This window comes from Phyllobates terribilis, unplaced genomic scaffold, assembly GCF_046119375.1.
Source record: "Phyllobates terribilis strain yellow unplaced genomic scaffold, ASM4611937v1 Scaffold_12__6_contigs__length_324123572, whole genome shotgun sequence".
In the NCBI taxonomy this organism is placed as follows: domain Eukaryota; kingdom Metazoa; phylum Chordata; class Amphibia; order Anura; family Dendrobatidae; genus Phyllobates; species Phyllobates terribilis.
In genome coordinates this window covers 303,097,932-303,125,780 of record NW_027362772.1, presented here as the reverse complement: position 1 = coordinate 303,125,780, position 27,849 = coordinate 303,097,932, and the positions used below count along the sequence as shown (strand labels likewise).

The 27,849-nt window shown below is 47.0% G+C and overlaps 1 protein-coding gene across 2 annotated transcripts in view; it reads left to right on the top strand.

The window, feature by feature from the left end:
• UBE4B (ubiquitination factor E4B) overlaps nt 1-26,004 on the top strand; it is a 49,661-nt gene extending 23,657 nt beyond the window's left edge. Inside the window, exons 13-29 of one of the 2 annotated variants that reach the window (XM_073657280.1) lie at nt 62-118; nt 258-374; nt 507-605; nt 2,333-2,446; nt 2,522-2,720; nt 2,994-3,132; nt 3,257-3,356; nt 18,308-18,435; nt 18,548-18,646; nt 18,773-19,008; nt 19,418-19,544; nt 21,014-21,158; nt 21,325-21,459; nt 21,552-21,743; nt 21,849-22,023; nt 22,782-22,928; nt 24,763-26,004. In XM_073657280.1, coding sequence (XP_073513381.1) covers nt 62-118; nt 258-374; nt 507-605; nt 2,333-2,446; nt 2,522-2,720; nt 2,994-3,132; nt 3,257-3,356; nt 18,308-18,435; nt 18,548-18,646; nt 18,773-19,008; nt 19,418-19,544; nt 21,014-21,158; nt 21,325-21,459; nt 21,552-21,743; nt 21,849-22,023; nt 22,782-22,928; nt 24,763-24,824 — 2,271 coding nt within the window. In that variant the 3' untranslated portion in view covers nt 24,825-26,004. The remainder of the gene's footprint in view (nt 1-61; nt 119-257; nt 375-506; nt 606-2,332; nt 2,447-2,521; nt 2,721-2,993; nt 3,133-3,256; nt 3,357-18,307; nt 18,436-18,547; nt 18,647-18,772; nt 19,009-19,417; nt 19,545-21,013; nt 21,159-21,324; nt 21,460-21,551; nt 21,744-21,848; nt 22,024-22,781; nt 22,929-24,762) is intronic. The other variant, XM_073657279.1, reaches the window with a different exon arrangement.
• The last annotated feature ends 1,845 nt before the right edge of the window (nt 26,005-27,849 follow it).

Here is a 27,849-nt window from a genome sequence, read left to right as displayed (position 1 = left end):
AATGCAAATTAGTAATAGATTGTAGTTCTCGGAGTTCAGCGATGTCTTCTCTTTTCTGCAGGCTTTAGGTGAACTGTGCGAGATTAAGTTTGGAAAGACTCACCCCGTCTGTTGCTTGGTAAGTAATTATTATTTTTAATTTACCATTTTTCTCAATTGTGTGTTACTCTTAGAAAAAAATCCAGAAAGGTGTACATCGCCTTCTCTATTGGTGTATAAGATTATAATACGCCTCATTACACTACGTTATGTTTTAGATGGCCTCTCTGCCCCTCTGGTTACCCAAGTCTCTGAGCCCTGCGACTGGCCGGGAGCTGCAGCGCCTCTCCTACCTTGGCTCGTTCTTCAGCCTCTCCGTCTTTGCCGAGGATGACGTACGTTTTATTTTTTAGTTGCTGTAACTTTGTCTTTTTTTACTTTCCAACATTTTACGTGGTCTTGAATGGTCACAGATTTATCCCGGTCATATAAAAAAATATACTACAAAATCCTCTATCTCCCGACAGAACAAAGTTGTAGAAAAATACTTCTCTGGTCCTGCAATTACTCTGGAAAACACACGAGTGGTCAGTCAGTCCCTTCAGCATTACTTGGAGTCGGCACGGGTGAGTATTGTACGCTGCTACTATGTTGTCCATGTGCCCCAATGATGGGACAACCCCTTTGTTTTTCCGTGGGCTTTATATGCAGTGGATTTGCCACCATTGAATCGCACCCAAATTCTGAGGAGAAAAATCTGCAGCGTAAATTGACCAGAAATGCTGATTTTAACCACCAGTAAATTTTTGGTGCAGATGTCACCTTTTGTAATGGAAAGGGAAAAATGTGCAGAAGCGTCATTGAGTTTCTGCAATGAAACTGTCTTTTTTGAATGTACACTTAGAGGGGCTTTCCACTACACTGATATTGATGACTAATCCCTAGAATAGGTCATCCATATTGGGCAGATACATTGCACAAACTAATGATGTGAGCAGATGAGGGCAGCACTCCATTTTTAACCCCTTACTGGCCTGGGGCGTATTAGTACGCCCCAGGCCATCACCCCCGCTTCAGCACGGGCTCCGGCGCTGAGCCCGCACTGAACCGGGCACATATCAGCTGATTCTTGCAGCTGACATGTGCCCGCAACATCCGCGGGTGGAATCTCGATCCACCCTCGGCTGTTAACCAGTTAAATGCCGCTGTCAATCTCTGACAGCGGCATTTAACAGCGCCGAAAGCGCGTCACTTACCCCGCCCATCGGTGACCCCGTCACGTGATCGCTGGTCACTGATGGGTGGGCATGACAACCCTGGGTCTGTAGTAGACCCCAGTGGTTGTCATGTAAAGATCGCTATGAGTGCCACCTAGTGGTCGGCACTCATAGTACAGGAGCATTTCTGCTACATAGTGGTGATCTGCTGATCACCACTATGTAGCAGAGGTGATCAGACAATTGCTGCTTCTAGTCTCCTATGGAGACTATTGAAGCAAGCAAAAAGTGTAAAAAAAAGTTTTTAAAAGTATAAAAAAAAATAAAAGTTTAAATCACCCCCCTTTTGTCCCATTCAAATTAAAATAATAAAAAATAAACCCCACATACACATATTTGGTATCGCCGGGTTCAGAATCGCCCGATCTATCAATATAAAAAAAATTAATCCGATCGGTAAACGGCGTAACGAGAAATTCCAAACGCCAGAATTACGTTTTTTTTGGTCACCGCAACATTGCAATAAAATGCAATAACGGGCGATCAAAACATTGTATCTACCCCAAAATGGTATCAATAAAAACGTCAGTCCGGCGCGCAAAAAATAAGCCCTCAGCTGGCCCCAAATCTCAAAATCTCAAAAGATGGAGACGCTACGGGTCTCGGAAAATGGCGCCATTTTTTTTTTTTTTTTAAAACTTTGGATTTTTATTTCACCACTTAAATGAAAAAGAACCTATACATGTTTGGCATCTATGAACTCGTAATGACCTGGAGAATAATGATGGCAGGTCAGTTTTAGCATCCAGTGAATGTGGAAAGAAAAAAACAAATAAAAATCAACTGTGGAATTGCATTTTTTTTTTTTGCAATTTTACCGCACTTGGAATTTTTTTCCCCCATTTTTCAGTACAAGATATGGTAAAACTAGTAATGCCGTTTAAAAGTACAACTGGTCCCGCAAAAAATAAGCCCTCACACGGCAATATTGACCAAAAAATAAAAACGCTATGGCTCTGGGAACAAGGGGAGCAAAAAACGGAAAATCCCAAGGTCGTAAAGGGGTTAATAATCACATTAATGCTGTTAGACTTTTTTACGTGTCTTTACATTTTTTATTTATTTTTTTTTTTTAGCAAGAGTTATTTAAGATTTTGCACAGTATTTTGCTAAATGGTGAGACCAGGGAATCTGCACTGAATTACATGGCTGCCATAGTCAATGGCAATATGAAGAAGGCGCAGATGCAGGTACTATCCTGTCCACAATTCCCTTTCTTCTAGATCCGCTCACAGTTTTTAATCCTGATTCTTTGTGCATTACAGACAGATGACAGGCTGGTGTCGACCGACGGATTCATGCTGAACTTCTTGTGGGTGCTACAGCAGCTCAGCACCAAGATTAAGCTGGAGACTGTGGACCCCATGTATATTTTCCATCCAAAATGCCGCATAACGTTGCCCAGTGATGAGACCCGTATCAAAGCCACAATGGAGGAGGTCGCCAGCTGGATGACAGAGCTAAGTAAGGGTCATATGCTAGTCACAAGAAATAATTTTTATTAGTAAAGATTTTATCTGGCGCAACTGGACCTCCAAATCGGGAGGTGAGCAAAGTGGATGACGTCAAGTCTGTACACGGCTGCAGATCCTGTATATGTCCTGGCATCCTAAACATTGCTCACCTGGTAATGACCAGTGTCGGGAAACCCCATTAATGGATGGTGCAATTTACCATTGTCCTTGTTGCTGCAATAAATATTCTATATCCAGTTTATAATTTTTATTTTTTTTGTAGATCAAGATCCTTCTTCGTTTTCTGAGCCCAAGTTCCCTACAGAATGCTTCTTTCTGACCTTGCACGCTCATCACCTCGCCATCCTGCCTAGCTGCCGCCGTTATATTCGGCGATTAAGGGCCATTCGTGAGCTGAACAGGTGAGCAATACTGCAGCGTAAAAGCCTCCCATCAATTCTGCCTAAATTTACGTTCACGGTAGTCGCACATATTGTGTGCAGTTTAGGGAGACGGTCATGATCCATATGTTTTTACCATCCTTAGGACAGTGGAAGAGCTGAAGAACAATGAAAGTCAGTGGAAAGATTCTCCTCTTGCTGCCAGGCACAGAGAGATGCTAAAACGTTGTAAAACTCAGCTCAAGGTTCGTTCACATCTTTACAGAATATTTTTTTTATTGGAGAGAGCAGCGTTTCTTGTTTCTCCCCCTTCAAATGAGTCACTTACTCCAAAAAATGTAGTGAAAAACCTAGTAAAAATCCCTGACCTCCCCTGATTCTGCCACTCTCTTCCGTTTTGTGCTGCGTCGCTCCATTTCTGAGATATTCACATGTTTTTTTTTCAAGCGCAGTAAGTGAAATCTCAGCTTGTAGATCAACTGGGTGTTTCTTCAGTGTCTTCTCTGCGGGTGTGCGCCTTCACCCCTCCCTCCCTGATATTACCATTCACCGCTCTGCAGCTGATTGTAGTGGTCTCAGGTGCTGCCGAGCTGTGATTGGCGGCGTCTGGGAGGGAGGGGTGAAGGCGCACACCTCCAGAGAGAAGAAAGCTTATATAGTCCAGCACCGCACCGTGAAAAAATTTAAAAAAACAACGTTTATTACTAAAATGGATTAAAAATTCATATTCTAAAATAAAACAATCGCGGTGTCAGATTTTTTATAATATAAATTTTTAATCCATTTTTTGTAATAGAGGTTGTTTTTTATTTTTTTTCCTGATTCCCCCCTCACCACCCAAAGGTATGGTGCTGGACTATATATATATATATATATATATATATATTTTTTTTTTCCCTCCCTGCCTGGATTTCTTGTGGCCGATACAAGTTTCAGTCCGTGCACTAACGGAGGATAACATCAGGAATGAGTGAGTAAGCTGGATATACATTCTTTCTCCAATAGCCTCCACGACAGCACCACTTGGAGGTTGCCTTCCCATCCTAATTAGGGACAGGAAACACAAGAGGTTAAATAGCCCCTCCCCTATACTATCCCCAGTGTTGCCCTGAGGTTCCTAGGGTAGCTGTGGCCGGCAAGCAGTGCCCTAATAATATACGTGAGCCGGGCTGCAGGGATCGAGCGCCATTTGCCTTCCTCCACTGTTAGCTCCCGTTCCCTCCGGAGCGGGACCTCCTCCCTCTCCTGCACTTTCGGGTAAAGCTGAGTGGGTGATGGGCTGGGGGCCTCCTGTAGCTCCCCAGCCTGTGGGATTGTCCTCCGTCCTCCATGGCAACGTCCTGAGCGCGTGCAGGATACACCGGAAGTACGCGATGTTCAGCCGGCGACGTCACTTCCGATTTGCATTCCACAGTGGAATGCATGGGGCCCCGGCGGGAAATTTGAAACTGCGGTTTTTCCCTAAAGTGGAGGAAAACTTCCACTTGTGTGATGGGAGTCGGCGCTGGATCTCGGTTCCTTCTATAAAAGGCCCAGATGAGAAGACACCGATAAGGTAGGACAGAAAATGTCTGTATCTATGGAAGGTGTTGTCTACAAGCCTGCATCTGCAGAGCCCGGCGTGAACCCGCTCCAGTAAGTACTCCTGGTTATTCCCCACTCTGTTGAGCAGGATCCGAAAAGTTTAAATACATCTTCCCTTCTAATTTTAGGGAGACAAGCATCCTGCTCCGAAAGTGTGTGAAAGTACTACAATACTCAAATGTGCCATCTGTAGAAAAAAAGCTTACCTCGGGCCATAAGAAACCCCTGCGCCAGAGATGTACGGAGAATATTGTGAAAGAGGAACAGCCGTCCCTTATGGAAGAAGTTAGGGGAATGGTCCAGCAGGAAATACAGTCCTCACTAGCTTCCTTCTCACAGTCCTTCCAGCAAGCGAGGGGTTGAAGGTCCTTCCCCGGCCAAAAATGAAGTATCCAGTCAGCGATCCTTCAGACTCAGAGGAAAATATTTCTATGGAAGAGCTTGAAGAAGGTGACCTGAGTGCAGATCAGGGAAGTGAGGACAAAAAGTACTATTTTTCGTCAGAAAAATATGAAAGAGTTGTTATTGCAAGTGAGGGACACTATGTAGGTGGAGGAAGAGAAGAAAACCCGTACAATCCAGCATGAGATGTTTGGGGGCTTGAAGTCGAAGAAAAAGCTAGTGTTCCCGGTGCACGACAATATCCGTAGTCTCATCATGGATGAATGGGAGTTTCCGGAAAAAAGGTTAAATATTGCTGGAGAAATGAAAGAGAGATTCCCGCTAGATGAGAGTATGACTAAAGCATGGTCAGAGATTCCAAAAGTAGATGTTCAAGTTGCAAGGGTGGCGAAAAAGACGACACTTCCATTTGAAGATTCCTCCCAACTAAAGGATCCAATGGAGAGGAAGATGGACAGCCTGTTGAGGAAGACATGGGAAACATCTGCGGATTCCCTGAGGACAAATATCGCCTCGACTTGTGTAGCACGATCCATGTTCCTCTGGTTACAGCAATTAGAGTATCATCTCTGGAAAGGTACTCCTAGGGAGGACCTTCTTGCATCTCTTCCCCTACTGCAGAAAGCCACAGGATTCTTAGCGGATGCCTCTGCAGAGTCTGTTAGAATTGCAGCAAGATCGGCAGTACTATCCAATTCCACGAGAAGGGCTTTATGGCTGAAGATGTGGAGCGGAGATAATGTGTCAAAATCAAAGCTTTGTTCCATCCCGTGTAACCCCTTCGCAACCTTGGGTTTTGTCGTTTTTGCTTTTTCGTTTTTTGCTCCCCTTGTTCCCAGAGCCATAGCGTTTTTATTTTTTGGTCAATATGGCCGTGTGAGGGCTTATTTTTTGCGGGACAAGTTGTACTTTTCAACGCTATTACTAGTCTTACCATATCGTGTACGGGAAAACGGGAAAAAAATTCCAAGTGCGGTAAAATTGCAAAAAAAAGTGCAATACCACAGTTGTTGTTTTTTTTTTTTTTTTTTTTTTTTTTTTTTTTTACCACGTTCACTGAATGCTAAAACTGACCTGCCATTCTTATTCTCCAGGTCATTACGAGTTCGTAGACATCAAACATGTATAGGTTATTTTATATTTAAGTGGTGTTTTTTTTTTCCCAAAATTTGGTAAAAAAAAACTAAAAAAAAATAGCGCCATTTTCCGAGACCTGTAGCGTCTCCATTTTTCGTGATCTGGGGCCGGGTGAGGGCTTATTTTTTGCGCGCCGGGCTGATGTTTTTATTGATAACATTTTGGGGTAGATCCGATGTTTTGATCGCTCGTTATTGCATTTTATTGCAATTTTGCGGCGACCAAAAAACGTAATTCTGGCGTTTAGAATTTTTTTCTCGTTACACCGTTTACCGATCGGATTAATTCTTTTTTTATATTGATAGATCGGGCGATTCTGAACGCGGCGATACCAAATATGTGTATGTGTTTTTTTTTTTTTATATATATTTTATTTTGAATGGGGCGAAAGGGGGGCGACTTAAACTTTTATATTTTTTTATATTTTTAAAAACATTTTTTTTTCACTTACTGCATGCTTCTATAGTCTCCATAGGAGACTAGAAGCAGCAGTTGTCTGATCGTCTCTGCTACATACAGGGGACGAGCAGATCCCCTGCATACAATGCTATGAGCGCCGACCACTAGGTGGCGCTCATAGCGACCAGATCATGACAACCACAGGCATCAGCTGCAGACCCTGGGTTGTCATGCACGCCCATCGGCGACCCGCGATCACTTGACGGGGTCGCCGATGGGCGGGGCTTATGACGCGCAACCCGGAAGCTCGCGTTAAATGCCGCTGTCGGAGATTGACAGCGGCATTTAACATGTTAACAGCTGCGGGTGGATCGCGATTCCACCCGCGGCTGTTGCGGGCACATGTCAGCTGTAAGAATCAGCTGACATGTGCTCGGTTCAGTGAGGGCTCAGCGCAGCAGCACTCACTGAATCGGGGGTACGCAAATGTGCTTACTAATACGGCAAGGGTTGGAAAGGGGTTAAAGGAGAATATATGTTTGGTTTGGCCTTGGATGAGCTATTAGGAAAAGCTTCGGACAAGAAAAAATCTTTACCAGACCCAAAAGTTCCAAAAAACTTTAGGAAGAGGTCATTACTCTGTTGCCTCATTGGGGGACACAGGACCATGGGTGTTATGCTGCTGTCCACTAGGAGGCGACACTATGCATAACCTGAAAAAGATTAACTGTGGCTCCTCCTCTGCAGTATACACCCCTGGACGGCGTCTGCCTTCTCCAGTTTTTGCTTAGTGTAGCATAGGAGGCACACCTAAAACTTTTACTCCGTTTTTCACCGACAGGATTACAGATGAAGAAAAGTGGGTCTACTGCGAGACTCCCGGCATGGCTCCTTCCTCGGCCCCTTATTATGGGGTGCACGGTTGAAGTTGAGATGGCTATTCCCCATGTTGCTCCTTCCCCAGCCCCTCGGGTGCTGGTTCGAAGTAGAGACCCCCCTCCTTCCCCAATTCCCTTTGGTTTCTGGGTTGAGGCCGAGGCGAGGATATAGCTCCCTGATGGTGACAGCAGCACCTCCCTAATCCCCCCCGGGGTATTAGGTTGAAACGCCTCAGGTACTTCCTGTACAGACAGCAGCTCCCAGCAGCCAGCACACTACTGCTGAATCCAGGGACCCCAGCCCTCCTGCGGGCTCCTGTCGGGGCCGGGGGGAGTGCAGGCAGAACACAACAGATGCACAGGCCTCCCTGCGCCCTGTTTCTGCGGTAGCACCAGCTCTACGGTGACTCGGGGACTCTTCACAGGGCCCCCCCCCCCTTCTGCTTATACCCGCCATCCAGCCTTTAAATCTGGGGGGTCCGGTTCAGATCTGGCCCCCTCCCGGACTTCCGCGCCGGCCTGCAGTCCCTTTGGGCATCAGGCATCTAATTTAGGCCACCTCCTCTCCCCGGCCCGCCCCCCCCGGATGACAAATATGACACTCTACAGTGTCATAGAGGGGGCGGATCGAGACTGAAAGGGCGCGATTTCACACAGTTCTGCCGCCCTTTTCAGCTCTTTCCCCCCTTCTTCCTTAACTTTTCTCCGGCGGCCATTATCTGCTGCAGGATAAGGGAAGACAAGCCAGTCTCCGGGGAGCACAGGACTGTGGATCTTCGGCTCTGGACCTAGGGACACACTGGTGGGATAAGATCACAGCTGGAGTTCTTCCTCGGCTGTGAGTCCAGGCTCCTCTGCATAGCCACCCCAGTGCACTATGACGGGCTCAAGGTCCAAGAGAACCAGGTAGAACTGCTATTACACACTCTGTACAGCCTGCAGCAATACTCTCCCAAGTGGCAGAACATACCCGCACTGCCAGGACTACATCCAGACTATTGTGCCAGAGCCCCAAGAAGCCCCTGCCAATGCTTCGGTGTCTAATGTCATGCCGGAATGGGTCACTCAGATGTCGCAATCTATGACGTAGTCTATAGATAACCTAACCTCCGCATTGCTCCAGACTCTGCAGAGTCATGCCTTGGCTATGAACGCTACCCAGCAAAGGGAAGGCTCGACTCAGGGACATGACTACCCGGGCACATCCACGTCTAGGTCAGGACACAAGCGGACCCACAGGTCACGTTCATCTGCGTCATCCCATAGCACACGGTCATCCCCTTCTAGGGAGAGACACCGTAGTTCCAGGTCTTCTAGACCGTCCCCTACCAGGGATAGACAATGCCGTTATCCACAGCGATCCCTGACCAGAGAAGGCCTCCACCCTGGTTGACCCAGCAGGAGGCGCCTTAGCGCTACACAGGATTCGTAAGGCATCTGTGATTCCGACTCAGACAAGGAAACTGAAGGGTCTCTGATCCCAATCCCCCCTAGCAATACAGCGCTAGTTGAGGACCTAATCTCGTCCATCCATTGGGTGCTGGACATTTCTGATCCGCCCCCGGAGGCACCACAACACAAGATTTCCTTTGAAGGAGTTCTGAAGCCGCCTAAGGTCTTCTTTGACCACCCAGAGTTTAAGTTGATCCTTAAAAAGCAGTTCTCACAGCCTGAGAAGAAGTTTACCAATCGCAAATATCTGGAGGCGCGGTACCCCTTCCCACAGGAGACCACCAAGGAATGGACAGATCCACCCGAAGTGGATCCCCCAGTCTCTAGGCTAGCAGCACAGTCACTCCTTTCACTGCCAGATAGCTCAACCCTCAGGGACACAGCAGACCGGCAGGTAGAACGCATGGCTTGTTCAATTTTCGAGGCCACAGGGGCTTCCCTGGCTCCCGCGTTTGCTTCAGTTTGGGCTGCCAAGGCCATCCTGGGTTGGGCCCAAAATTTACAAGCTGGCCTCCAAGTATCTGCTCCTGAGCTGTCGGACCAAGCGGTTCAAATAGCACTTGTAGCAGATTACATGCTTCATGCAGCTCTGGATTCTGCAAGGGGTGCAGCTGGGATGGCATCAAACGCCATCATGATTCGGCGTATCCTCTGGCTGCAGGAATGGAAAGCAGACGCAGCCTCAAAGAAGTCCCTCACGCACCTCCCGTACCTCAGTGGTCGACTTTTTGGTGAACGGTTGGACACGATGATATCCAACGCCACCGGGGGTAAGAGTACCTCTCTCCCCCAACTGAAACCCAAACGCACTTACAAGAAGCGTAACCAAACTCGATTCCGATCCTTTCGGAACTCTTTGGGCTGGTCCGTCTCGCGGCCAGCACAAAATAGCAACCGCTCCCTACGCAGGGACAACTCGCGGTCGACGCAAAAGTCGGACAAGACCTGGCAGTCAAAAGCAGGCCAGTCAAAGTTCAATAGAGGAAAATCTCAGACTTCCTCCTCATCATGAGTCATGGACTCCGGAAGACACCCCATCTGTAGGCGGCCGACTTTTGCTCTTTCATCAAGTCTGGCTGCCTATTACAGAAGACAGGTGGGTCATGGAACTAGTGTCTTCGGGATACAAGATAGAGTTCACTTACAACCCACCAAACAGACTCATTCTGTCTGTTCCCCCAAAACCGCCAGCCAAGGCTTGTGCCTTCCGCCAAGCGGTCTTCTCGCTTCTTCAAGCAGCAGTCATAGTACCGTTCCCCGCTGCCGAGCGCTTACGAGGGTTCTACTCCAATCTATTCGTAGTCCCCAAGAAAAGAGGCGGCGTACGGCCCATACTGGACCTGAAATAGCTCAACAAATATGTACGGGTACGTCATTTCCGCATGGAGTCCCTTCGGTCCATCATTGCGTCCATGGAAAAGGGAGAATTTCTCGCCTCCATAGACATACAAGACGCATACCTGCATATACCAATTGTACCCCCCCATCAGAGATTTCTCAGGTTCGCAATCGACCAGGACCACTACCAGTTCGTGGCTCTCCCGTTCTGACTCGCCACAGCTCCCAGAGTGTTTACTAAAGTCATGGCAGCCACCATGGACGTCCTGCACTCCAGAGGCATAGTAGTCGTTCCATACCTGGACGATCTTCTTATCAAGGCTCCCACCTTCAAGGACTGCGAGCTCAGCGTCTCAATCACAATCTACACTCTGAGTCGCCTGGGCTGTTTAGTCAACCTACAAAAGTCATAACCAACCCTGAGTCAGTCTCTGACGTTCCTGGGAATGCTATTTAACACCTTCAGGGGTCTAGTGCTCCTTCCCAAGGACAAGGCACTGCCTCTCCGTCTAGGAGTTCGCACTCTCCTCAGCAAACCCCCTCGATCTCTCCGGTTTGCCATGAGAGTCCTTGGCAGGATGATGGAGGCAATAGAAGCGGTCCCATTTGCCCAGCTTCACCTCAGGCCTCTCCAACTAGCCATCCTCAAGTCATGGGACAGGAACCCTTTTTCTCTCGACAGGGAGTTCCAGCTGACGTCGTCAACCAGGAGGTCCCTGCACTGGTGGCTCAAGCCAACCTCACTAACAAAGGAGAAATCCTTTCTCACGGGTCAATGGAAGGTTCTGACCACCGACGCAAGCCTGACGGGTTGGGATGCAGTACACCTACACCACAGAGCACAGGGCAAGTGGTCCCCAGCGGAAGCAACAATGCCCATCAACATCTTGGAAATTCGTGCCATCCTCCTGGCGTTGAGAGTCTTCCATCACTTACTGGCAGCCTCTCACATCAGAGTACAGTCGGACAATGCCATGGCTGTGGCATATGTGAATTACCATGGGGGGACCCGCAGTGCCCAGGCGATGCGAGAAGTGACACACATTCTCCACTGTGCGGAAGACACAGGTTCGGTTCTCTCTGCGGTCCACATTCCGGGTGTGGACAACTGGGAAGCAGACTTCCTCAGCCGGCAAGCAATGGACTCGGGAGAGCTCTCTCTCCATCCCGAAGTTTTTCGCCAGATCTGCCATCGCTGGGGGACTCCGGATGTGGACCTAATGGCATCCCACTTTAATGCCAAGGTCTCCAACTTCATGGCCAGAGCTCACGACCCACGGGCTCTAGGAGCGGACGCCCTGGTTCAGGACTGGACCCAGTTCCAGCTCCTGTACATTTTTCCACCTCTCCCCCTGATATCCAGAGTGGTGAGGAAGATCAAGCAAGAGGCAGTTCCAACCATCCACATCGCGCTAGACTGGCCCAGACGTACATGGTACGCCGACATCGTACAGCTCACAGCAGACGTCCCCTGGCGTCTCCCCGACCGCCCGGATCTTCTGTCACAAGGCCCGTTCTACCACCAGAACTCAGGGGCCCTCAATTTGACGGCATGGCCATTGAGACCTGGGTTCTAACCCAGTTAGGGTTCTCGCCGGACGTCATTGGAACCATGATCAGGGCACGGAAGCCAACCTCTGCTAAGATTTATTACTGTACCTGGAAAGCCTTTTTTACCTTGTGGGAATCTCGTTGCCAGACCCCATTCTCTTATTCCCTCCCCAGGGTACTTGGGTTTCTCCAATCGGGTCTGGAGGCCAGACTGTCCCTGGCCTCCCTTAAGAGCCAGGTGTCAGCTCTCTCAGTGCTCTTTCAGATGCGCATTGCTAACAAGCCGCAAGTAAGGACATTTCTTCAGGGGGTTTCCCGATTGGTTCCCCCCTACAGACGACCACTAGAAACGTGGGACCTCAACCTGGTGCTGACAACATTGCAGGAAACACCTTTGAACCCCTTAGTGAAGTCCCACTCCGCCTTCTATTCCAGAAAGTGGTTTTCCTGGTAGCAATCGCCTCGCTACGCAGGGTGTCTGAACTGACAGCACTCTCCTGCAGACAACCCTTCCTATTTTTTTTTACCAGGACAAGGTAGTCCTCTGTACGGTTCCATCCTTCCTTCTGAAGGTTGTGTCCAACTTCCACCTCAATGAGGAAATTTCGCTGCCATCCCTCTGTCCAGTCCCGGTTCATAGAGTGGAGAAGGCTCTGCATACGCTTGACCTTGTCAGGGCATCACGTATCTATGTGTCTAGGACTGCGCCCTTCCGGAAGTCTGATTCTCTTTTCCTTCTTCTGGAAGGTGGCCGCAAGGGTCTGCCAGCTTCCAAAGCTACCCTTGCTAGGTGGATCAAATCCACCATACAAGAGGCCTACCGCCTCAAAAATTCTCCTCTTCCAGCCGGTATTACCGCACACTCTACACGTGCGGTAGGGGCCTCCTGGGCCATTCGGCACCAGGCTTCGGCAAAACAAGTGTGTAAGGCAGCCACCTGGACTAGCCTACACACGTTTGTCAAACACTGCATGGTTCATACCCAGTCCTCAGCAGACGCGAGCCTGGGTAGACGTATCCTGCAGGCGGCAGTGCCTCAATTATAGGGGCCTGTCTACACAATATTCGTCCATTGCTTCCCACCCAGGGACTGCTTTGGGACGTCTCATGGTCCTGTGTCCCCAAATGAGGCGACAGAGTAAAGGAGATTTTTGTGTACTCACCGTAAAATCTCTTTCTCTTAGCCTTTAATTGGGGGGACACAGCTCCCACCCTGTCGCCCATTCCAGGCCGTTATGTTGAGTTCTCATATTGTTTTGAGCTCGTACATAGTTGCCTTCTTATAGGCATGGTTATGTTATCCATGTTGCGTTCCTCCTATTGCTTTTGCACAAAACTGGAGAAGGCTGACGCCGTCCAGGGGTGTATACTGCAGAGGAGGAGCCAAGGTTAATCTTTTTAAGATTATGCATAGTGTCGCCTCCTAGTGGACAGCAGCATAACACCCATGGTCCTGTGTCCCTCAATTAGAGGCTAAGAGAAAGAGATTTTACGGTGAGTACACAAAAATTTCCTTTTCTTCCACCTCAGCAACAGCAATCGTTTCACTATAGAGGAAAAGGAAAATCCGGTCGCTGGTATTACCCCAAAGGTGGAAGAGGGAAGAATATTTTTCAAGACAAGACAGACAATGAAGCCAGGAAGGTAGGAGGCAGGATTGCAAGTTTCCTTCCACAGTGGCGGCTAATATCAACAGACAGAAAGATACTGGAGATGGTGGAAACAGGAGTCAAAATCGGCTTCGCTGCTTACCCACCAAGAAGAGTAGAGATGACAACCTTGTCTTCCTCAAGATTGCAGAAAGTCCTTATATCAGGTCTTCAGGATTTACAAAATGCAGGAGTAATATCAACAGTTCCTGGCAGAGAACTATGAGAAGGTCACCATTCTCGAATATTCTTGTTAAAAAAGGCATCAGGTGCCTACAGGATAATTCTCAATCTGAAACGTCTCAACCAATATGTAAAATACAGAAGGTTCAAGATGGAATCTTTAAAGTCCACAATTCCACTAATTGGGGAAGATTTTGTGATGGCAACAATAGACCTGCAAGAGGTGCACTATCATGTGCCAATTCATCCTTCTTACAGGAAGTTCCTCAGATTTGCTGTAAGTCAAAATCAAAGAATACATCATTTTCAGTTTAACGTGCTTCCCTTGGGGATTTTGTCGGCTCCCCGCTTGTTCACGAAGCTCATGGCGGAAGTGGTGGCCTTTGTAAGAAGACGGGTCATCAGTATCGTTCCGTATTTGGATGATTTTTTTTATTAATGGCTCCCTCAGTCCCAATATTGAAGGAGCACCTCCAGATGACTCTTCACTAATAAACCAGAACAAGGTCTCAATAAGATTTGCCATGTCCGTCCTGGGGACCATGACCTCCTCTATTCAAGCAGTACCTTGGGCTCAAGCACATACAAGGGTTCTCCAGAACTTCATCCTTTCCCACTGGGACAGATCTCTTAAGTTCCCCTCACCAGCAGGATTCATCTACCATAGCAGGTGAAAATATCTTTAAGATGGTGGCTTTGTCCGAGAAATCTGGAAAAGGGAACAGAATGGTTTCAGCATCCATTTGTGTCAGTCAAGACAAATTCCAGCAAGAGGGGATGTGGAGCTGTGGTCTCCCAGGTGGCCTTTCAGGGAATTTGGTCGCAAGAAATTGCGGATCAGTCCTCGAACTTAAGAGAATTGAAAGCTGTGGAAGAGACCCTTCTGGTCGAGGGGTCGCATGTCAGAATATACTCGGACAATATGACAACGGTAGCCCACCTGAGACATCAGGGAAGCACAAGGAACAGAAACCCGCAGTTAATCTCAGCAAGGATCTTTCGCTGGACAGAGCTTCATCTCCTATACCTGTCAGATCTGCACCTGAAGGGCTCCGACAATTATCAGTCAGATTTATTAAGCAGAAGGGACCTTCATCCGGGGGAATGGAGTCTGAACTGGAAAATATTCCACATGGTCGTACAGAAATGGGGAAATCCAGAAGTGAATCTGTTCGCAAACCACGAGAACGCCAAAGTAAAAACCTTTTTATCCCTGGACCCCTAGGGTTCGGCAGCGGGGATAGACGCATTTGCTCAGTCAGACTCGCATATGCGTTTCCCCCAATTCTGTTACCAAGGACTTTACAAAAAATCAGGGCCGAAAGGGTAAAACAATCCTCATGTGGCCCAAAAGGGCATGGTTCGGAATATTGAACAGTTTGAAGGTGGCAGATCCGTTGACTCTTCCTCAGATACACGGATCTGTTGCATCAGGGTCCGATCTACCATCCGACCCCTCAAAATCTCTCCTTAGCAGCCTGGCTTCTGAAGCCACCATCCTGAAGGCCAGAGGCTTTTCAGAGGAGGTGATCCATACACTGCAGAAAAGCAGGAAACAGGTCACGAACTCCATTTATGGAAAGATCCGGAAGACCTTCAAGCTGTGGTAAGACCCTCATACACTAGATCCCTTTCAGCCGAATATATTTAAGATTCTGGATTTTTGGCAAAACGGTCTATCTAAAGCAGGGGTCCTCAAACTTTTTAAACAGGGGGCCAGTTCACGGTCCCTCAGACCATTGGAGGGCCGGAATATAGTTTTTAAAAAAAACTATGAACAAATTCCTATGCACACTGCACATATCTTATTTTGTAGTAAAAAAAACAATACAGGAACAAATACAATATTTAAAATGAAGAACAAGTAAAGTTAAATCAACCGGTATTTCAATAGGTAGGTAACTGTACCCAATAGGCAGCATAGGTCCCCAATAGGCAGGTAAATATCCCCAATAGGCAGGTAAATGTCCCCAGTAGGCAGGTAAATGTCCCCAGTAGGCAGGTAAATGTCCCCAGTAGGCAGGTAAATGTCCCCAGTAGGCAGGTAAATGTCCCCAATAGGCAGGTAAATGTCCCCAATAGGCAGGTAAAGGTCCCCAATAGGCAGGTAAATGTCCCAAATAGGCTGCATAGGTCCTCAATAGGCAGGCTGTTTCCCCCTTATAATGCCCCATGCAGGATGTCACCCCCCATATTATGCCCCATGCAGAATGTCACCCCCCCATATAATGCCCCATGCTGGATGTCACCCCCCCATATAATGCCCCATGCTGGATGTCACCCCCCCATATAATGCCCCATGCTAGATGTCACCCCCCCCCCCATATAATGCCCCATGCTGGATGTCACCCCCCATATAATGCCCCATGCAGCATGTCCCCCCCCCCCCCATATAATGCCCCATGCAGCATGTCACCCCCCCCCATATAATGCCCCATTCAGGATGTCACCCCCCCCCCATATAATGCCCCATTCAGGATGTCACCCCCCCCCCCATATAATGCCCCATTCAGGATGTCACCTCCCCCCCCATATAATGCCCCATTCAGGATGTCACCCCCCCCATATAATGCCCCATTCAGGATGTCACCCCCCCCATATAATGCCCCATTCAGGATGTCACCCCCCCTCCCCATATAATGCCACATGCAGGATGTCACCCCCCCCCATATAATGCCCCATTCAGGATGTCACCCCCCCTCCCCATATAATGCCACATGCAGGATGTCACCCCTAATATTATGTCCCATGCCTCCATACATTAAAAAAAAAATCCAATACTCACGTCCCTCCTCCTCACCTGCTGCCGCTGCTCAGGTCCGGACTCCAGCGTTGCCGGCGTTGTCCCTCTCTGCGCTCCCTGTGACGGCACTCGGGAGGACGCGGTGTAAAGACGTCACCGCACCCTCTGACCTGAGACGTCACAGGGAGCGCACACCAGGAAGACAGCGGATCTGCGGAGGCACGGGGAGAGGTAAGTATCGGGCTGCCGGGGCCCTGAGCAAGCGGGGGGGGAGGGCGGGCGCTGACACCGCTCTCCTCTGCCCACAGCCCGGCAGGCCGGATAAAAGTCCTCCGCGGGCTGCATGTGGCCCACGGGCCATAGTTTGAGGACCCCTGATCTAAAGGATTAAGACCAAGCACTCTTAAGGTCCAGATCTCGGCCCTAAGTTCCTATTTTGATACTGACTTGGCCCAAAACAGATGGATTAGGAGATTCATGATGGCTGCATCACGAATGAACCTGACAAGAGCAAGAAATTTTCCACCTTGTGATCTCAATACTGTTCTTAAAGGTCTTACCATGCAACCTTTCGAGCCAATATCTGAATCTCAAATAGACAAGCTGTCATGGAAAGCAGCATTGTTGGTAGCCCTGACTACAGCTAGGAGAGTGGGGGAAATTCAAGCACTTTCCATCAGAGAGCCTTACTTTCGTGTTTTGGAAGACAGAATCATTCTCTAGTTGGAGCCTTCATTTCTTCCCAAAATCTCATCTGAATTCCATATGTCTCAGCCTATAATCCTTCCATCCTTTTGTCAGAATCCATCAAATAGCGAAGAGGAGTTCCACTCGCTGGATGTTAGGACTATCATCTTCTACTTAAGTCAGACTGAGTCCTGGAGAAAGGATCAGAGCCTATTTGTGCAATATGGAGGCCCCAACAAAGGGAAGAAAATCTCCAAAAATATGCTGGCAAATTGGATTAAAAAAGCGATTTGTGAGGCATACAAAAATCAGGATTTGCTTCCTCCAGAATCCTTGAAAGCTCATTCCACCAGAGCTAAGTCTGTCTCCTGGACTGAAAAGGCCAGCGCATCCGTCCAGCAGATTTGCGGGGCAGCTACATGGTCATCCGTCCATACCTTTGCTAAACATTATAGATTGGATGTAATGTCAAATGGAGACCTAGCATTTGGAAGGAAAGTCCTTCAGGCGGTTGTCCCTCCCTAAAATTCATTCTTTGGTGTTGCTCCAGGTGGTGCTGTCGTGGAGGGGATTGGAGAAAATCGAATTACTAGTAAGACTAATTCTGTATCTAAGACCCTCCACGACAGCACGGGTAATTCCCGCCCTTTCTTGATTTATGACAAAAACTCCTTAGTGTTACTAAAATATTATTGAATCATTCATCTTGTGTGGTCCTTTGAAAACACGGGGGATAGTATAGGGGACGGGCTATTTAACCTCTTGTGTTTCCTGTCCCTAATTAGGATGGGGAGGCAACCTCCAGGTGGTGCTGTCGTGGAGGGTCTTAGAAACCGAATTACCGGTAAGACTAATTCTATTTTCTCTTACCTCCAGAGAAGACTCTGAAGAAACGCCCCGTTGATCTACAAACAGAGATTTCACATACTGTGCTCAAAATGTAATTATGTGAATATCTCTGCAATGGAGTGGCTCAGAGTAAAACTGAAAACAGCAGCAGAATCAGGGGAGCTCAGGCATTTTTACTAGGTATTTCACTCAGTTTTTCTGCGCAGTGACAGGTCCACTTAATTTGAATTGATTTGGTTCTTTTATGCCCTCATTTTGCTTTTGTGCAGTTTTCTAATACAAAAAACCTCATTTAATTCAGTGCATCGAAAGCTATAAGATTCCTCCATCTGTTCTTACTGCAGAAACTAGTACGTTGTAAGGCCTGTGCCGATGCCGGTTTACTGGATGAAAACTTCCTCAGAAGATGCCTCAATTTCTACGGGATGGTTATACAACTCTTATTACGCTTGGTAGATCCTGCTTACCCGAGGTTAGTTTTCCTTCAGATGCAGTGATAACAAGTTGATCATTTGTATTGTTGAACCGAGAAAACTTCATCCTTATATTCGTCTGACATGACAATGTTTTTTTTTCTCTTCCAGTATAACGCTGCCTTTAAACCCAGAGATTCCCAAGATATTTGCTGCACTGCCGGAGTTTTATGTAGAAGATGTAGCTGAATTTTTGTTTTTTATTGTGCAGTAAGTTAACCTGTGGTCTCCCTTGTATACTGTTTGTACTCTGCTCCTCATGTTCCTCTATATTGATTTTGTATATCTTGCTTGGGGGGGGGCTTTGCTCATTGATTTTCTTGGATTCCCCCCCAGATATGCTCCTCAGGTTCTCTTCGAGTCCTGTACTCAGGATGTTGCGACGTTCCTGGTGGTGCTTCTATGCAACCAGAATTATATCCGAAACCCGTACCTGGTGGCCAAGCTGGTGGAGGTCATGTTCGTGACTAATCCGGCTATCCAGCATCGGACTCAGAAGTTTTTTGAGATGATTGAAGGTCACCCTTTGTCCGTCAAACTTCTCGTGCCCTCTCTGATGAAGTTTTACACAGGTAAGGGACAAGGCGGCCGTTCACCATGATCAGTCTCATTGGTGGGTATTACTGAAGAGGATAGTCCCTCTTGGCCGCTGGGTGTTGTATATGTTTAGTGCATTTCCCATCATTAATGAAGGACCTCTCGCCGCCCCCTCAGTAGCTAATGGCTGGGAATGTGAGAAATGCGTGAGCCTTGCATGGCATGACCTTGTGTTTATTCGGACAGTTCTTTCATGGCTTCTGCCCGAGCGATTCCTTCCATTAGTTCCACTGTGTCGACTTGCAAAATCAGATTTTCTCTGGTTCTCTCGTGGCCTCCAGCTCGGGGGGCACTGGATATTTTTCTGAGGCAGTGCTCCGTGTCATGGCCTGCTTTTTCTCAGGCTGTGGGTTCATCAGTAAGCGTTTCTGCTTCTCTCTCCAGATGTCGAGCACACGGGCGCCACCAGCGAGTTCTACGATAAGTTCACCATCCGCTACCACATAAGCACTATCTTTAAAAGCCTCTGGCAGAATCCGGCTCATCATGGCACATTTATGGAAGAATTCAAGTAAGTGCAAAAACCACAAGAATCAGCCTCAAATTGTATGAGACAACCTCACTGCAACGTGATTGTCCAGCAGAAATGACCCGGTCCCTGGGCTGTTAGCGGTAAACATTAAAATTAAAAGTTCCTCCGGTCGTGAGAATGGGGAGTGTTTTTAATAACAAGTCAATTGCAAAGTTGCATGTTTTTACAAGCACTTTGCAGTTTTTTCCCCCTTTTTAAGACCATGAGAATTACCCTTTTAAAGGCTACATGGTTTAGTGGATGCAACTACTGTTTACCTGGATGATTGTGCAGCCATTTAGTGTATATCCAGCAGGTATACAGAATTACATGGTTGATAACGGGCTGATTCAGGCTGTTGCTGCCATCTTTGCACAAGCTCCATGTATCCATTAAAGAGGCCTCATCTCCCAAACTATTTTTATTCACATAAATGAACAAAAACTGTCAATTGGACAGTAAAACCTGGCACTCCCACCCAGGTATATGTACCCCTGCAGAAACAAGCGGCAAGGGATGCAAAAATTGGAATGTGTGCGCATTGCAATTTCTGTTTTTATGCATATGTAGCTTTTTCAAAGAAAAGTCCAGCAATCCCTTTACGTGGCCAATCTGTTCCTGTTACTGCGCAATTGGCGTTTGAATTTATACACACATGAGTCGAAAGAGTTATGGTAGATCTGAAGCCTCTGTCATTCCAGCTCTATTCCCCGGCCAGCTCCGCCGCCTCCTGCTTGACTTACAGCCTCTATGCCGTGTGACTACAGGCTAAGGAGCTGTCAGTCAAGCAGGAGGCGGTGGCATTGGGTAAGGCATAGAGCTGGAGTGACAGAGGCTTCAGATCTACCATAGCCATTCAGCCTCATTTGCTCATCAATTCAAAAACTTATTTCCCATTAATGGAGGAACAGACTGATCATGTAAAGGTATTGCTGGACTTGCCTTGGAAAGAACTAGGAGGTGAAATTTTGCTTTTTTCCTCCAGCTTAGGATCTATTATGCAAGTTTTGCCTGCAGTAGAGACGCCCTTGGTTCGCTGGAGCTTAGTACTTCCTAGCACATACTTTCTCCAGATCTAACACTATTTGTTCCGGATATGCACATATTTCATGTGCCTTATATGACTGTTCACTATGTGTCTTCACATAATCACATCCATGGTGCTCCTCAGAATTTATCAAGGTCCTAAACGCAGACATGTTTGTTTCTAGAGTTTGGATCCGTCACTCACACAATTACCCCAGTGTTCCTCGTCATAATGCAGGTCCTTGAAATGCCTTGATATTGGTAGAAACATTTTCATGACCTATTATTAAACTAGGAAAACTGAGCAGAAAATATAATGTACGTATCTAATAGTGTCTCCTGAATCTGCGAGTGTCTTGACCCGTTTAGCTGTGATGTCTTTGATTTTTTTTTTTTTTGCTTTTTGGGTAAGGATCGATATTGACATGTTCTTGCGTTTGCAGCTCGGGGAAGCAGTTTGTGCGATACATAAACATGCTGATTAATGACACCACCTTCCTGCTGGACGAGAGCTTGGAGTCCCTGAAGCGAATCCATGAAATGCAAGAGGAGATGAGGAACAAGGAGCACTGGGAGCAGCTGCCTCGGGTCAGTGTCACAATGCAACTTGCCTTCTGCATGACGGGGCTGTCGGAGCTGGGGAGGGCATATCCATTTCTGGTTTCGTGTGCCCTGTGCTGTACTGATGTCTTATCATAGGAAGCCTGATGATTATGTTGCAGGCGTTTATGATACGTTTGCATTTACTTTTCAGGATCAGCAGCAAGCACGCCAGTCCCAGCTGGCCCAAGATGAGCGCGTCTCCCGGTCCTATCTTGCTTTAGCCACCGAGACTGTTGACATGTTCCACATTCTTACCAAACAAGTGCAAAAGCCGTTCCTCAGACCCGTGAGTGCTGCACCTCTGACTTTCTGATTGCGGATCCCGTTGTATTTCACCTTTAATCGTTGCCGTCTATATTCTGCTTTCTTTTTCTGCAGGAGCTTGGTCCCCGGTTAGCAGCCATGCTCAATTTTAACCTGCAGCAGCTATGTGGACCGAAGTGTCGAGACTTGAAGGTGGAGAACCCAGAGAAGTATGGTTTTGAACCAAAGAAACTTCTGGATCAGCTTACAGATATCTACCTGCATTTAGACTGTCCCCGATTTGCAAAGGCCATAGCAGATGACCAGGTGTGTACGACAACCATACATCTGTTACCTATGGATAGCGCACAGATGTCACCTTAGATCCAGCAGCAGAATGAAATGACAAACACATTTGTGCTCTTTCCCCAGAGATCCTATAGCAAAGAACTTTTCGAAGAGGTCATATCCAAAATGAAGAAGGCCGGAATTAAATCTACGATCGCCATCGAGAAGTTCAAGCTCTTGGCGGAGAAGGTGGAGGAGATTGTGGCCCGGAACGCCCGGGCAGAGATCGATTATAGTGATGCTCCAGATGAGTTCAGAGGTATTTTATTACTCAGGAAAAATAAAAGTATGTTGTCAGAAAGCCTGCAAAGGTTTCTTTGCATCGTTAAAGGCGTTTAACCCCTGATGATGAGTATATGATAAACATAATATGGGCCTAAAAGGCCTGTGTCGTGGAAATATGTGGTTTTCCAAAAAAGCATTTTTATAAAAAAAAATGTCTATCACATAAAACGATATAAACAACTGGAAATTTACAAAAACTACAAGTCTGAGGAATACCTAGAGTTTCAAAAGTTAACTAATCTTGCAGAAAATAGCAAAAAAGTAAACTAATGGCCTCAAAGGCCCGCGCTATGCATCCTAGGGTTAACCTCTTAAAAGCTGCTGTCAATCAGGGGGTGTTGATGTGTTGTCTGAAGGCCTCTGTCACTGCCATTTGTGTACTTCCATCATTATTTTTTGTATATATTTCAATACGCCAGTATTGCTGTATGTGCAAGAGTTCCAGTATATGTACGTATAGAGGGAATATAAAGTAAAAGTGAATTTATTTGGAAACTGTCTACAATAACACTTGGGAACTAAAAGGAAGCTTGCATCCATCAAATGCCACTTAAGAACATGTCTTTGGTTAAAGGGATTTGTCTTAACGACAAAAAGGCAAGAAATGAATGTTATATTTGGCCTTTTTGCCCATCAGATTACAGATGAGGGTCACAACCTGTAGGTGACAGTCTATTGGGGGTAAATATTGTGTTTTTCACACATTTAGTAATTTGTGTTCATCACACCCAGATCCCCTGATGGACACTTTGATGTCGGAGCCAGTGAGACTGCCGTCTGGGACCATCATGGACCGCTCGATCATCCTGAGACACCTCCTTAATTCATCTACAGATCCCTTCAATAGACAAACGCTCACGGAGAACATGCTTGAACCAGGTATGACGCACGCCGCTTCCCAATGTGTTGTCTCACATTATACACGTATCACTGCCTAGAGATATCGCGTCTTTCCCATAGAAGTGAGCGGCGCAGAGGTCACTTGTACTTCATTTACAATGGAGACTTTGTGACCCACATTGCTTTGTCTGCGGCCGGTTTTATCGGTGCGGTGACGTTCTGTAATCTGTCATGTAAGGGAGGTGCATTCCTCTCCTATAATTGAATCATTAAGAAAAGCATTAATGGCCACATTTCCTGGCACACCTGATATATAACCGTCTTTATGTGGCTTCATATGCCTTCATTAGGGTGTTACCGTCTCGACAGACTATGGGCGGGGGTGTCTCTTATTTCTACAATTAAATAAGACCAAATCTCCTGCACACACAGGTCTGATCTGTATATATGGTATATGCATCATGTCCTGCAGTTGCTGCCGATAATCTGCAAAATTTTATCTTGAAGGTCAGCCGTTTATATGCATCAATTGGGTAGAACAAGAGCTCGTTGGGCTTAAAGGAGGAGTTCCTCCATAGTAGGACAGTCCGTTATAGCAATCGGCTAAATGGCAACCTCACCACATAAAGGGTTATTCCCAAAATGAAAAGTCATCACCTATCCAAAGTATAGGCAACAAGGTGTTGGACCCCCCACTAAGCAACTACAAGACCCCTACACTGATCCTGAGAACAAGGCATGTGGGGCTGCGCGTGTCCCGCGCATTGCCTGTGGGGCTGCGCGTGTCCCGCGCATTGCCTGTGGGGCTGCGCGTGTCCCGCGCATTGCCTGTGGGGCTGCGCGTGTCCCGCGCATTGCCTGTGGGGCTGCGCGTGTCCCGCGCATTGCCTGTGGGGCTGGGCGTGTCCCGCGCATTGCCTGTGGGGCTGGGCGTGTCCCGCGCATTGCCTGTGGGGCTGCGCCTGTCCCGCGCATTGCCTGTGGGGCTGCGCCTGTCCCGCGCATTGCCTGTGGGGCTGCGCCTGTCCCTCGCATTGCCTGTGGGGCTGCGCCTGTCCCTCGCATTGCCTGTGGGGCTGCGCCTGTCCCGCGCATTGCCTGTGGGGCTGCGCCTGTCCCTCGCATTGCCTGTGGGGCTGCGCCTGTCCCGCGCATTGCCTGTGGGGCTGCGCCTGTCCCGCGCATTGCCTGTGGGGCTGCGCCTGTCCCGCGCATTGCCTGTGGGGCTGCGCCTGTCCCTCGCATTGCCTGTGGGGCTGCGCCTGTCCCTCGCATTGCCTGTGGGGCTGCGCCTGTCCCGCAGATCCGGAAGTGCCATAGAGAATGAAAGTAGCGGAGCGCACATGGATGCATGGCCACCGCTGCTTTTATTTAAAGGGGTTGTTTGGGGACAATTTTTTAATTTTTTTACGAGTGTATTTCTAGCTAAAAATCGTATTTGTAATTGGGTTTAATTAAAAAAATTTACATACTGCTTTGCAAATTGCATCGTCTATTGCTAGCTGCAGAGTGGGCTAACTGAGAATCCATCAGTGAGCTGGTCTTTTTTTTTTTTTTTTAAGCTCCTTTCAGCTGATTTGACCACATCAAAATTGAATTTACGAGTAAAGGAAAAAAAGGAGGCAGAATTTCTAATGATTCCCAATTTCAAAAATTATTTGTAGCCCCAAATACATGCATTTTAAGCAACAACAAAAAAAAGTCACGAGAGGTGGACAACCCCTTTTAAGACAATGTTCTCGGTCAGTGCCAGTGGTCTGACCCTCAATTATACGCCAATTCCTCACTTATTCTTTGGATCAGTATTATACTTTTTTTTTTTTTTTTTTTTTTCCCAGGAAATTAAAAATCTTTTGAATACTTTTTGTTTCAGTGCCAGAACTTAAGGAGAGGATCCAGGCGTGGATGAGAGAGAAGCAGAGCGCCGACCAATGACGCGTCCGTGAATGGCAGAGAGGTTTGTCAGTCTGGAGGCCGCCGCACCACCACAGATGAAACTCTGTACATATATTTAAATAATGTCACGCGCATAGACGAGCTCACCCGGCGAGGAATACACAAAAAAGGGGATTATATTTTCTTAACAAGGGCCGACAATTACGTTCCGGAGACCGTCGGGCTCATCCGTGCCAGAGAGCAGACGGACGGGAAACATCAAGCTTTCACTACAAGCAGGCGACAAGTTGACTACAATAATGTATCATTTTTTTTTTTTTTATTATTATTATTTTTTTTACATATATAATTTTTTTTCTGCTGCTACATCCTTTTTTTTTTTTTTTTTCACCCCTTCTGTTCTTCCCGCCAGGACGCCAGGGTGAAAAGATATCGAAAATATCCCCCAAAAAAATCCATATTTGGGCTGAGAATTTTTGTTTTCCTCTCATGTCGTAACCACACGTCCCTTCCTCCGAGATGCGCTATTCTAATTTTGGGACCCGATTTGTGGACCGCCGCTCTTTTTATGATCTATATATAATATATGATATATATTACCAAATATATATTTATATATTATAAGTAAATTTGTTTTAAGCTTAGCGACTGCAGATGTTTTATCACAGGCTTTAGATGCTTTTTTTTTTTTTTTTCCTTTCTATTTTTCATTCAATATTATTTTTTTTTCCTGAAAGAGCAGCACTGGGATTTGCTTTTAATTGCTGACTTTCTTGAGATTCGGGGGGGAGGTAATGGTTTGCCAGGTTACACCCCAACGTTACTTTGCACCCCCCCATCCTCCTGCTTACATGTGAGAGGATAATTGCCCTGTATGTGAAATCTTTTTGCACCTATTGTTTAGCCTTACCAAAGTGACTGGTGCCAGGGGGACTGGCATGTGCAAAGGTTTTTTTTTTTTGGCTTTTTTTCTTTTTTTTTTTTTTACGAAACCTTTTTGTATTACTGCCCTCCACGACATACTTGAATTCCTGTACTCTCTTCATGTGGAACGGCAGGAAACTTTTAAAATGAAACTTGTAAAAAGAAAAAAAAAATAAGACGTGTGTTCTCCCTCTCCTTATATTTTCACTTTTTTCCTGCAGAATTTACTTCCTACTTCCCAATGAGTTATGGAGTCTGGGAAGGGAAAAAAAACGAAAAAAAACAATAAATGATGATGACATTGCAGAGGCTGGGTCGTGTCTTCATTGTCTCACTATTGCATTTCTCACAGGGTCGGCCATGATGCATTAATCTTACAGCATCGGGACGCACAGTGTGCAGCGGCGGCATCGGGACGCACAATGGGCATCGGCGGCATCGGGACGCACAGTGTGCAGCGGCGGCATCGAGACTTATTTCTTGCCATTGTATAGGTGTAATTTATCATAATAAGAGCAATGCAGATGGCATCAAAGAAAATGTCCAGTTGTGGTAAAAAATGGCATGTAAGTGGCGACCTGTCGCCCTCCGGTGTATAACCTCCATCCTCATTGCCGAGGATATTTAACCTCCAGCCCCCCCACCATGCTGTCTGCCTATACTAACGGCCGTTGGTGAAAAGCTCAATGACACCAGCACGATCCTGTAATAGGAGACACCGGGGTAACAAGTCCGTTCAGGACATTTCTTCCTCCTGGATCTCTCCCCCCCCATCATCTGAGTGATATGATTGAGAAGTGGAAGGAACCGCAGCAACTCAGTCACAAAGTGGAGACCCTGTAACGTTACAGAGCGGGGGGTGCCGAGTGCTGTGGGCAGAAAAGTCACCACCGCTCTGCTGACCCCATAACTGCAGAGTCCAGATCTCCTCTGGTATTAAGATCAGCACAAACACTACGCCCCCTCCAGGAGCTCAATATCCGAGCAGCTGCACACAGCCGTACATCACCAAGCACAATGCAGAGTGTCGGATGGAGTGGTGTGGAGGAGACGTGTTCTGTGCCGTGACTGATCGCACTTCTCTAGCTGCGTCTAATGGAGGAGTCTGGGTTTGGTGATTCCAGGAGAACATACTTTCCTCCATATAGTTTGTGTAAATAATTTTTTTCCCAATTGGTGGAAAAAAATTTCAATGCTAGTTCCCCAATGTGTTCGATCAGATGGCATTTTTGTTTAGATCTTTTGTCTTCCCGCCAGAAATGGCCGACACTTCCCTCGTGGAGAAATCCCATCTATTATCCATGTATAAGTGACGTCGGTGACCTTTCGGTTGTGCAGAGGACGCTGCGCACCGCTGTAGCCTTCCGATTTCATACAGACGGTTTTTCTTTTTCTTGAATTGTTTTGGAAATTTGTATCTTGCTCCATCGGATGCAACAGTAGAGATGTTTTATGTCCTAGAGGGGTCCGGGGGCCACAGGGAGCCATACAGACACTATGCACCTAGTTCTGCCCTGTGCATGACCCCTTTATTGGGGGCGCACGAACGCTTGACTTGAGTCATTACTCAAGTGATGTTGTGTCCTGTGTGAATGTGGGAAATTCATAGATCTCCAAACATCAATCTATTAATACATTGAGATAATATTGCTGAACGGATGTCTGGGGAATTTATCAAGAAAACCATAAATCCTGGGAGGGCTGTAGGCCCTTACGAGCAGGTAAAAATCCTAAAATTATTGCATTTTTGCATCTGTAATAGGTGTAGTTCGGCTGCTGATAGGAGTCCGGATCCATTTTTTTCCCTACACCTCTTAACAGTCAAATTTTTGCTAGTCTATGTGACGCAGAGCCCGCTGACCGTATACCTAGCAGGGTACGTCCTTATGAGATGACCCCTTTAAGGTTAGCTTTTTTTTTTTTTTCATATTTTTACGTCGTAGGAATTTTTACAACCTTAATGCAGTGATGTAGCATCTATATAATCCGTTTCCTTTATTGCAGTTGATTAGCAGAGCCGAGTGTGCTGACCGTATTAGTGCGGGATGTCGAGGCCGCTGCTCATGTCTTATGAATTATTCTCTTGAGTAGTAAATTCATCACCGAGACCTTTTATAAAACGCAGCTTTCATCGTCCCGG